Raw genomic sequence first — 12,154 nt, forward strand, 5'->3', positions numbered from 1 at the left:
GCCTAATGGAATTTTGTAACAACTAACCGTCAGCTATGTTCCTTCTTCAGGTGATATTCCTTGTCTTGGTCAAGTTATTTCAGAATGCACAAAGCTTGCCCCCAATCCTGAACCTTAACCAAGGAATCCCCATCGTCCTCTTTACAAGAACATCAGCAGGTTCCTGAGGGATTATTAATAAGTATTAAGATTAGCCAGGAGGCAAAAGGTTAGTTTACATGAACAAATGAGATAATGGCCTGATTGGACAGGTAGCAGCTGTTTTATTGCTTTCGCTTATTACAAGTGTTTCCATTTTTCTTCGATTTTTTTTTTCCTCCAATTGGGGCCCGTGAGAAGAGATGCTCTTCTCCCAATGCCCCATGTACACAGGTAAGAGAGGCCACTTTGGTGTGCTCAGAAACTGAAATGTGAGGTTGCTACTTTTTCACCCATTAAAACGATACTTTCCCATTTCAAATTATAGCTTTTCTCTCCTCTGTCTCCCCAAGGGGGAAAACCATGAGGACAAAGTGATTAAGACAATCCACATCTGGCCTATTGTGACAATATTCACTGGAGAACATTTTGGGAAAAAGTCACATTCTTGTTCTGATCCGTACGAGGTGGCTCAAATGAGATTTCATGAGTGGGGAAGAAAAATAAGTTGGTGTTGTAGTATATTTTCATCCTAGGTTGGATTTCCATGGTTTCCCCTCAAATTCTCTCTTCTTTCAGGACGGATGTCTTGGGCTTCCAAGATATCATTTAAGTAACATGGCCTCACCTTGATTTCTGGATACCTTCACTTGCCATAGGGGAGATTCGAATAACCCATCTCCTTCGACTCATTCTCCTCATCGTTCAACAACTTCCCATTGTGCTTTTCAGATAAAGCTGTTACTTCTGGGCTGTAATGTTACCTCTTCCATCTTGAGGCACGTCAAAATATTCTCTTTTCTGGAAAAAAAAGAAAGAAAAGAAAACACATTGTAAGTAATCGTTTGTGTCCTGGATGCTTAAAATGTCTCATTTTCCCCCTTGACCAGGGGTCAAATGCTACTGGTTTGCCTGAACTGGTAGTAAAAAAAAAGTAAAAAAAGTCCCGACAATTGCGTGGCACGGGTGATTGTCACACAGCTGATCGTCGGAACTTTTTTAAAGCATTTTTTTTTTTACTACCAATTCGCCCGACCCGGTAGTAAAAAAATGCTTTAAAAAGTGAAAAAAAGTTCCAACGATCAGCTGTGTGGCAATCACCTGTGCCGGTGATTTATATTCACTAGAAAGCAGGAAGTCCTGCCTTCTTGCGAATCGAAATCGCGCGGCACAGCTGTTCCCTCCCCTTGCTGTTCTACTTACCTTTGCAGAGTCAGAAAAGGCTTCTTAGCAACTGTGGTGCACATGCACGCAAAGTGCCTGCACAGCAAACCCGTAGCGGACTTCAGAACATTTCACCCCTGCCCTTGATTTGTGATTCCGATTTGCCACCAACAATAACAGTAACTACCGATGTGAATATTCCCTGTTTGCTCATTCCCAATAAAAATACTACAGCTGCATATTTATTTGCTTCCTTTCTTCGCTTGGGAACAAGCCCCGTTGAATTTCAATTTGTCATTCTTCTGAGTAGATTGGATAGGACGGAATTTAAGTTTGAGCTGTTCTTTTTAATCTACCTGAGCCCATTTTATCACTCTCCTAGCTTCCTAACAGTATTAAAACATTGGAAGGGAAGCTAAGAAACACAGCCCCCACCAGCTACTAGGAAGGGCCCATTGATACTCCAGGCCCCAAGGATTGTAATCTGGAAACCTTGAGAGAAAGTCTGGAAGAGATTAGACTGGAAAAATTCATCCATCCATCCATCCAATTTCCATATTATAATTTTCCAAAGCTACATAGATGTATCTTTGAAGTTACCAGAAGTCTTCACTTGATGATTAACCAACTAGTTAACTATTTTATATGTCCATCTATTTTTCTCTGGAAGGCCATCTTCAAGTAAAAATCTGCATACTGCAGAAGGATATATCTAGCCTAATGAACAGAAGGGAGAGGGGTGACAAGATAGCAGTGTTCCGATATTTGAGGAGCTTCCACAAAGAAGAGTGGGGGGGGTCAACTTATTCTCCAAAGCACCTAAAAGCAGGGCAAGAAGCAATGGGTGAAAACTAATACGGAGAGAACCAGCCTACAAATAAGGAGAAATTTCCTGACAGGACAATGGATCAGTGGAAGGGCTTGCATTCAGAAGTTGTAGGTGCTCCATCATTGGAGGTTTTAAAGAAGATATTGCACAACCGTTTGTCTGAAATGATATAAGATCTCCTCTTTGAGCTGGAGGTTGAACTAGAACAGTGTTTCTCAACCTTGGTGACTTTAAGTCCTGTGGACTTCAACTTCCAGAATTCCCCCACAAGGTTGAGAAACACTGAACTAGAAGATCTCCAAGCCCTTCCAACTGTTATTCTTTTAAGTGTCTGTTCAGCGACTAAAATTTAACCATTTTTTTGCCATAGTTGTTAAGCGAATCACTGCATTTGTTAAGTTGTACCATGCAGTCATTAAGCAAATCTCCATTGGTTTTACTTGTTGGAAGTCAGCTGGGAAGGTCGCAAATGGACATCACATGACCCCGGGATGTTGTAATCTGTCACAAATAGATGCCAGTTGCCAAGTGCCCAAATTTTAATCATGTAACTGTGAGGATGCTGTGGCAGTTGTGTGAGTGTTAGTCATAAGTACTTTTTTCAGTCTTTTGTAACCTTGCCTGGTTACTAAATGAATGGTTGTAAGTGATGCTTGTAATACTCCAAGGAATTAGAAATAACTGCTTTCCTTGAGGGCTACTTCATCTGGTAAACATGGTACCAGTGGGAAAAGGCTCTAGGGCAAGAATAGAATAGATTAGAATTCTTTATTGGCCAAGTGTGACACAGAAGGAATTTGTCTTTGGTGCAGATGCTCTCAGTGTACATAAAAGAAAAGATACATTCATCATGAATCATAAGGTACAACATTTAATGATAGTCATAGGCAGTGGTGGGTTGCAGGAGGTACACCCCTGTACGGGCGTACCGGAACCTGCCCGGAGCACCAGGTGCCATTCCGGTGCTCTGGAGGGCCCACCCACCCACACGAGCTCCTTACCTGTGCTTTTAGCCTTTGGCGTTTCTGCGCACATGCCTGGCGCGTACGGCACCTGCGCAACGCTCTGCCGAGTAGCTGGAGCATCGCGGAGGCTTGCGGAAGCGGCACAGGCAAGTACAACAGATACACGGGCTGCATGTGTGTATGCACGCACACCGTGCGCGTCCATGTGGGTGACGCCGGGGCCGTTCCAACCGTACTGGTTGGAACGGAATCCGGAACCCACCACTGGTCATAGGGTACAAATAAGCAATCAAATCATACCAGGAAACAATCAATATAAATCATAAGGCTGCAAGCAACAAAGCTACAGTCATACAGTCATAAGTGGGAGGAGATGGGTGATAGGAACAATGAGAAGATTAATAGTAGTGCAGACTTAGTAAACAGTTTGACAATGTTGAGGGAATTATTTGTTTAACAGAGTGATGGCGTTCAGGAAAAACTGTCCTTGTCTCTAGTTCTGGTGTGCAGTGCCCTATAGTGTTATTTTGAGAGTAGAAGTTGAAACAATTTATGACCAGGCTGTGAGGGGTCTGTAAATATTTTCACAACCCTCTTTTTGACTTATGCAGTATACAGATCCTCAATGGAAGGCAGGTTGGTAGTAATTGTTTTTCTCGGCAGTTCTAATTTGGCTAGACTTTTCCTAAAATGATATTAATCCTGGGTCTTGAATTTGCAGGACAAAATATATGTTCTTCCACAAAAACAGTGATATAGCCCAGAAGTATTTGTTAGATTGAGTTAGACTGAGGCTGTCATCCCTTTATGCCACCAAATTTGGCACTCTGCTTAATTAAAAAGTGCATATTACAAAATGAATAACAACTGACCTCAAATTATCTTCTCATCTGAATGCAGAAAGAAATATTGTTTTAGCATTTTTAGTAACGTTATGCCAAATATGAAGTGCACTCTGCGAAACTAATTAAAGCAGAGCATTTTTGGAAAAAAGAGCAGTGGCTTTAAGACCTAGGTTGTTTTGTGTGAAAAATGGATGGATAAGAAGAGGAGTGCTTATTAATATATCAAACTGAAGCTTAAATGTTAATCAAGAGATTTGCTTTGAAGGGAAGGCTGTGACAATTACTTCATCTATTTCCTTTCCTAACTATATGGAAAGGCAAGGTCTTTTGTGACCTGCAGCTCAATTTATTGGATACGTAGGTAGGTGATGGTGAATCTATGACATGCCATTTTTGCTGAAATGCAGGGTCTCCAAAAATGCAAGAACGCTTGCATGATTTTGGGAAGCTTCAGAGCAGGACTTTCTTACACAACATGCAGAGTATCCAGAGTCTTCTCAGAACTTTCTGAAAGTTGTTCAAGAGAATCGTGCTCTGGAGCCTCAAAAAATTGCACAAAAACACGGGGCATCTTGTGTGACTTCCATAGAATCCCAAGAAGAGAGTCTAGAGATGCCTCTTTTGTCTGATATGTGGTGTTTGTATGTGCGTGCATGTGTATGTATGAGAGAGACCAGTAGAAAAAAAGTAGGCATTTTCTGAACTTTTGACATCCAAAGCCTAGTCTTTTGACTCACCATCACTGGTCTAGATGTTCTCTGCCTATGCAAAGGCAAAGTATTTCCAAATGCATTATTTTATTTATGAGTATTTTCACAGTACTTTCAAATGCAAAGTAGGAGATGCAGGAAACATACGCATGGTCAGCCATAAAGACCTTAAATGCCAATATGATAATAATCAAAGTTTAGGGAACCAACAAGATGAATTCAAAGTATTAGTACCAGGCCAGGGGCTGCCTAGAAGGGAGTGAATCCAGTACTACTGTGTACTGAATTATTATAGGCTACTTCAGTGAAAGGTAAGAGCTCAGCTCAGTTGTGCTGGTAATTCATGTAACACTGGAGATATTGCTTTACTATGCCATTTGTACATTCACAGCCTCCATTCGTCTAGGGGTGATGTGAGGAGCTTAGGGAAGCCTGTGGATGCTCTTAGGCTCTGGGAGATGCCTAAGTTCTTCAGAAAGTTTTGCCAAAATGTCAATACAAATTGGATGCCACATTCAGAAATTATGTGCTTAAGTGCTCCGTGCAATCGATACATGTTTCACAAATATTTTTGCTAGAGTTCATGCAGTCATAATCTTGAGCCAAACCACAAAGTGGGCCTGCTTGGAGACCAGATCCGTAATAACCCAATCCTGGTATTTCCTGAGCTTTCTGGTAATTCCGCAATAAAGATCATGGAGTGGTAGGACTGGGGACAGATTGTACCAGTCCTGTAGTTTTCCCTGGACATCTTTTGGCTGAAGCACAGACTGGGCAGCTGGCCACATATGTTTCAATGTCCTTTTTCATGGGTGGCCATCAAAACTGGCATCTCACCAGGTGGAGAGTTTTAATGAACCCAAAATGCCCCATGGTCTTGGTGTCATGCCTGTGTTGTAGAACTAGGGTCCAATGGTTTACAGGCACATATAATCTATCTCTCATCCATGCCAAATCGTCTCTTAGTGAAAGTTCCTCCTTATGCGGTTGGAACCACTCACCCTTTATCAGAACCCCCTTCAGTGCTTGGACTACTTCACCAGCTATTCACCATCACCATTTAAGGCTTTTTGCTGCCTTGTGAGGGCAGCCGAGGCTATTTGTTTGGAAGGGATGGAGTTGACAATTCCTCTTTGGCACTGCTATACTGGGGCATCTTGGACAGTGCATCTGCCAGGAAATTCTCTCTCCTGGGAGGTAACAAAGGGTGAAGGTGAACCAGCTGAAGTATTGAGCCCATCTGACTAGCTTAGGGGATAACTTTTGGGGTTGTTTTAGTGTTTCCAAATTCTTATAGTTGGTCCAGACTTCAAAGGGGGCTTTGCTGCCTTCTAGGAATTGTTTCCAAGTGAGAAGAGCCCAGCGAACTGCGTATGCTTTCTTCTCCCAGATTGCCCAGCGCCCTTTCGCCTTGGAAACTTTGCACGGGGTGTATGCACAGGGTTGCAGCTTCCCTTGTGAGTTCGTTTGGAGGAGCACTGGCCCCACTGCCACATCATTGGCGTATGCCTGAATGACAAACGGTACGACACCACCAAAAGGGAAAACTGCAGACACATAGTTATAGACAAGGAGCTAGGAGCCTACAGGTTTTTCCTCATCAGCTAATCAGTTGATGTTCCTCAGGTTTTGTGGAGGACTCCCTGTGGAAAGTACAGGGCACCACAATCTGAATTTAGCTGCCTCACTGAGTGCCCCAGCAACTCCAGAATGATAAATCAACAAAAACGGATTTTTCTCCCACTGGTGTCATTCACCACTTATATCTATAGGACTGACTTTGGAAAGCACTTACTTTCACAACTTGAAGCAGTAGGAAACTTGCACCCAAAAGTGTATAAAAAATGACCAGGCTGATTTGCACGCTTCATTTGCACTTATATATTTAAATTAAGGATGGCCATCACTGGCTGCTTCCTCTTTTCATATGTAAAGTGAAAATGAAATTAACCAGTTCGGCTGCCTCTGAAGAATTTTTGAAAGGACCGAAGGACTAATGTTCTCCTTTTGAAATTCAATGGTTGTTGGGTGTCTCTGAAGATGGCTGGGCTGGTTTCCAGGATTACTATCAAATTAAAACAAAACAAAATAGAGCAAAGCAACAGCTTTTAAACAGCTCACAGATTTATTATAATTGAACATCAGATGTCTAGGTTGCCTCAAAAAATATAATGGAAATTGAGGTAACAACTACATGGTGCTGAGAGCACCTTTGAATGCCATGGAAAGGATTCTGCCCATTGGTTTGGCAGAATGGAAGATGATGTTTTAATTAGTCTTCATAAAATTTGTTATTGCCAGAGGCTGTTCCCCCCTCCCCCCCAAATGCACATTTGTGCACCAAATCTGTTGCGCCAGAGGGTTTGCAAAAGGCATTTGCTGCAAAGATAATTTTTAGATGGGAAGCTGCTGGTGTTAAAATGATTCTATTTTTTGGTATGACGGCTTTAGATTTACATGTTTAAATGAAGAGGAGTTTCTCAGTTATACAACCTGAAAACACATTAAAAGTAGTTCAGCTTTACTTCTCCAAAGAAATGCAAAGTGTCTCTAGAACAGTGTTTTTCAACCACTGTGCCGTGGCACACTAGTGTGCCGTGACATAGTGTAAGGTGTGCCGTGGGAAAAACACTTTATATATAGTCAATATAGGCACAGAGTTAAATTTTTTAAACATTTTCTAATGGTGATGTGCCTCGTGATTTTTTTCATGAAAAAAGTGTGCCTTTGCACAAAAAAAGGTTGAAAAACACTGCTCTAGAAGCTCAATTTTCTGTCCACTGCAGTCATTCAATAAAATATACCAACTATCAGTATGTGATCTGAAATGCTCCTTTCCCAACTAAGAAATGTAATTAAAAGGGATTAGCTTTTATTAAAAAGCTGCAAAAACTTATATATATTAGTGCTCTAGATGCCTCATTTTTTTATCACCATAGGTACAACTCTCCTGCAATAATTTTGACAATCTTTTAAACACACACAATCAAAGATATGTGACTTATTTATTAATTTTTTAATGTTGCCCATACAAGATGATTCTGGATTTATCCTATTCAACATCCTGAAACTCTAGTAAGATAGGTTTTTCAAGTAGGTTTCTAATTAATGTCTAATAATCCAAAAACCTCTGGATATAGACATGGTAACTCTAATCTCAGTAACCCCCCAACGTCATCATTATGAATGTTAGTCTTCTCAGATATATTTAGATATATGGGGAAGCCTTTTTAAAGCCATTTTTTGTCCTCCCCAGGCTCCAGAGGCTTTATAGGAGCCTGGGGGGTGGTGGTGGTGAAAAGAGCCCCCCATTCCCCAGAGACCCCCGGAGGCTTCAGGAGCTTCCCTGAAGCGTCAGAGAGCAAAAAACCCAGCCCTATGGACAAACTGGAAGTTTGGGAACGGATTTCCGGTTTGCTTGTAGGATCGGTTTAAGCCCTCCTGAGGTTTCAGGGACCTGAGGCCTAAAAATGACCCTATGAACAAACCGGAAGTTACTTCTGCAGCCTGTGCATCTCTCAAGTGGGTAGAAAGCAAGAAGGAAGGTGGGATTCATGTAGAGGAAGACCTCCCCCTCCCTTCTCGATGTGAACCATGGCTTTAGAGCACTAGAATGGAACCCATCCCCCCCTGATGAATTCATTTTGCAAGGGCATAAATGCTTCCCCTACAAGCAGCTCCTTGATCAAATGAGAGGAAACAGGATTATCGGGTCTGGTGATTGTTCAGCCCACGTTATGCATTCGTAAGTACCACAGGTGTTAACTTAAAAATGCAAAACTCTGCATTGAAGTAGAGCCAATTTCGGAATAGAAATTGAGACCCAAAATGGGAAATCTCAGGTTCAATATCCCATTGATGCAGAAACACTAAGTGTTTGTTCATTTCAAAATCCATAATCCTTTTGGGTGAGGACAAAATAAGTAGTCATTGATATGTTTATGCAGTGATTTTAGCAAGGCTTGGCGTGGTTCTTTTAAACGTGTTTTTCAACCACTCCTCCATAAAATAGGAAACACGATTCTTACGTGGTGAGGAGAAGGGGAAGGCTAGAGTGCTTTTGAGCAATGTCACTAGAGTAAATGAACCTCAAAAATGGATAGGAAAAAAGAATAAATTAAAACGTCTGGAAATTCTGGCAAGTGGACTTTTTTTTTTTTGAAATGTCTCAAGGTTTGTCCAAGTAGTTTCCTCAGCTCATTTCTCACCTAATCTGAATAGGTTCTTTAGATGTCATGCTGTTCTGACCCAGGCGTCCTTAGAAAGCAAGAAGCAAAATCTTGGTCCTGAAAAAGACCCCTTTATTTACATGACTGTGAATTCCTTTCATTCACAGTTAGCAAGCCTTTAGCAATCAGTTTTTCCGAGGAATGTTTATCCACACGCACCTTATCTCATTTGGAGTGCTGCCAGATAACTAGTTTCCAAATACAGGGCAAAGCAAAACTTGGCCCAGAGTCTTTTATAATCATAAACAGAACTTTCCAGACTGATTGAATGAATTGTTTTCTGCAGAAGCCCCTCCCTGTTCATTCCTCTTTTGTTTCTGGTAGGAGGGGCCAATCACCTCCAAGGTGTGGCTTTACTCCTAAGTCGACCCTGCTTTCTTAGTTGTTCTTGTCTTCTGGAAGCTCTGCGCATGCGCACACTGGGAACAGGCTCCAGCTGTTCTTTTGCCTCACTGCTATCTCTCTGCCTCTGACGCAGAACCCTTGTCTGATCTTTCCTCAACCCCCAGGACTGGCCCATGCTCCTCCCCAACTTCATTGTTGTTCGGCGAAGCTCTGCGTGGCTGGTGATGACTCCGGAGCCCATCCAGGAAGATGAGGAACGTGAGGGGGACCCCTCCTCCTGCGCATGGCTCCGGACCAGTGGAGCCTCGTCGTTCTTTTTAACCAGGCGGCTGTCAAGAGAGAAGAGAACAGCACACGCCGTGTGCAGCAGCCGAAGAATAGGAGGCGAGAATTTGGCTGCTGCACAAGCTCAAGGGCACGTGCTGTCCTCTTCTCTCCGACAGTCGCCTGGTTTGCTGAGTCTGGTGCGGCGGCGGGACTCTTGCCTTCATTGAGAGCTTCGCTGGCAGCTGCTTCTTGGCATCACCGCCATGCTGGAAAGAAGCCAGTCTTTGGAAAGAAGCTCCCCCTCCAGAGAGCCTATGCCGAGAGACAAAAGGGGGCCAGGCTGGTTTGAATGCGGATGAGTGGGCGGTTTGGGGCCAGCACCTCCTTCGCTAATGCCCTACATGGCATCGGACCTGGGTACCTGAGAGACCGCCTCCTGCCGATTACCTCTCTCAGACCAATTAGATCGCACAGGTTGGGTCTCCTCCGGATTCCATCTGCCAGCCAATGTCAGCTGGCGACTCCCCGGGGGAGAGCCTTCTCTGTTGCAGCTCCGGCCCTCTGGAACGAGCTCCCTGTTGAGATCCGGATCCTTACTACCCTCCCGGCCTTCCGCAAAGCCACCAAGTCCTGGCTGTTCCAGCAGGCTGGGGGGAGCTGAGAAGCTTCTACCTCCACAGAAATTGTGAATGTTGGTTTTGTTTTTAATATGTTGTCTTTGTCTCGTTCCCCCCTTTCCCTTGTCTTTTGTGAGCCGCCCAGAGTCCTCCGGGAGTGGGCGGCATACAAGACAAATAAATAAATAAATAAATAAATAAATAAATAAATAAATAAATAAATAAATAAATAAATAAATAAATAAATAAATAATTCGGGCAAGCAGAGAAAGAAAGGAGGCTTGTGATAAAGCACCTTCACCCTTGACTATTGAATGCCTCCTTTCTCCACCCACCCAAACTAGCTAAGAAGGCGGACCACTAAACTGCCCGCTTGCCTGCATTCAAATCAGCCCGCCTCCTCTCGGCATGGGCTCTTTGGAGGGGGATGGAAGGTCTCTCCAAAGACCTGCTTCCCTTACCTCGCAGCACAGTTCCGGGACACGTTCGGGCAATGGGGGGGGGATTTCTTGCATGCTTTTGGAGAAAGAAAGAAGGTGTGCACAAAAGCCCCCCCCCACACTGCCCGACCGTTTGAATGAAGGAGGCTGCAGGCTCCTTTGCCCTTGGCTATGCGATTTCCTTTCATTCTCTGCTGTCCGAATGAGTGAATGAGACAGACGGAGAATGAAAGGAGATCACGTCGGGCAGGGGGAATGAGCCAAGCATTCCAACCGGTTCTAAACGGCACGGTAGATTTGTGGAACCTCTTCCACTGAACTGGTTAGAACCAGCAGGAACCCACCCCTGCTCAGGAGCTCTCTAAAAGCTTCCTACAAGCTATGCATGGCCATTTTGGTGAAGGGTGCGGGGCTTCGGGAGGCAAAAAATGCTGTATTCGATGTAGAAGACACACCCAGATTTTCAGCCTCTTTTTTTGAGGGAAAAAGGTGCATTTTATACTCCGAAAAATACGGTAGTTGAGAAATGAAATCACCCTGGAGGATATATTTGTGGGGTCCCCCAACCAACCTGGCTCCGACTGAAGAAGCTACTGGGATAAGGAGTGAAACGTTTCAAACCAAACAGAAAAATCCAGTTGGCATGACTCAACTTCCAGACGACTCTGTCTGGATGACTGAGAATCTTCATTGAAATGAAGCGAAAGATTCCCATCATAGAAAACAGGGATCCATAATCAAAATCACAGAAACGCTTAGCCTAGGGTTAATAACAGGATTTTGTAATAAATTGATGTGCTGTATGGCCTCTCTTGAGCCCAACCTGGATTGTCAAAATGTTTTAGGACAGAGAAAGTCAGCTAGCAGGATGCTTTTTCATTTTCTGTGTCTTTTCAATAAGCAGGTATCCCAGCTGTGAATTCTCTTATGGTGGGAGTACAGCTATAAACGTCTCAGCAGAAAACAGACTGTCCTCTTTCTTCCAGGAATAATACAATCAGTTCCCATGATCCCAGGCTGTAAGGTTCTTTTTTCGATCCTCTGTCCGCACCAATTTTTTTTTCACTTTCCACTCTGCTGTGGCTTGGAAATAAATCACATTTATCTTCACCCACAATAGAGTACAGTCACAAATGTTTGAGCACCCATCTCCTGGATTATAAATGTTTGAAGCGGCTTCACCAGAAGGTTTAATTCACTCAGATTCCTGAAAAAGTTCCTTTCTTGCTAGGCTCCACATCTATATGGCTCAGGTTAGGTTATCCAGTAGGACAACGTTACCTAGTGAGATATAGAGGTGAAAAACTTGGGGACCCCAGTTTAGCCTCCGCTGTGGAGGTTCATTGGGTGACTGAGCCAGTCCCTCTTTCTCTGCCCAACACACATTGTTGTGGACATAAAATGTAGGAGGGGTTCACCGACAACTGTGCGCTAGTCAAATGCGCGCCGACAAAACCGTGATGTCAAAATCGTGCGCCATCAACAAACAACATACTGGGACGCGAAAACAACCTTATAACCCATCCACCCTAACCCTAACCCTAATCGCACTTTTGACGTCGCGGTTTTGTCACCGCGATTTTGTCGGCGCGCATTTGTCGGGTC

At 43.5% G+C, this 12,154-nt stretch overlaps 1 protein-coding gene across 1 annotated transcript in view; it reads right to left on the reverse strand.

Annotated features, from left to right (window-relative positions):
* Window positions 1-296: 296 nt before the first annotated feature.
* Window positions 297-12,154, reverse strand: part of SHISAL1 (shisa like 1) — a 107,960-nt gene continuing 96,102 nt past the window's right edge. Inside the window, exon 5 of the mRNA XM_032220645.1 lies at window positions 297-939. Coding sequence (XP_032076536.1) covers window position 939 — 1 coding nt within the window. The 3' untranslated portion in view covers window positions 297-938. The remainder of the gene's footprint in view (window positions 940-12,154) is intronic.

This window comes from Thamnophis elegans, chromosome 7 (assembly GCF_009769535.1).
Source record: "Thamnophis elegans isolate rThaEle1 chromosome 7, rThaEle1.pri, whole genome shotgun sequence".
NCBI classification, from domain to species: Eukaryota; Metazoa; Chordata; class Lepidosauria; order Squamata; family Colubridae; genus Thamnophis; species Thamnophis elegans.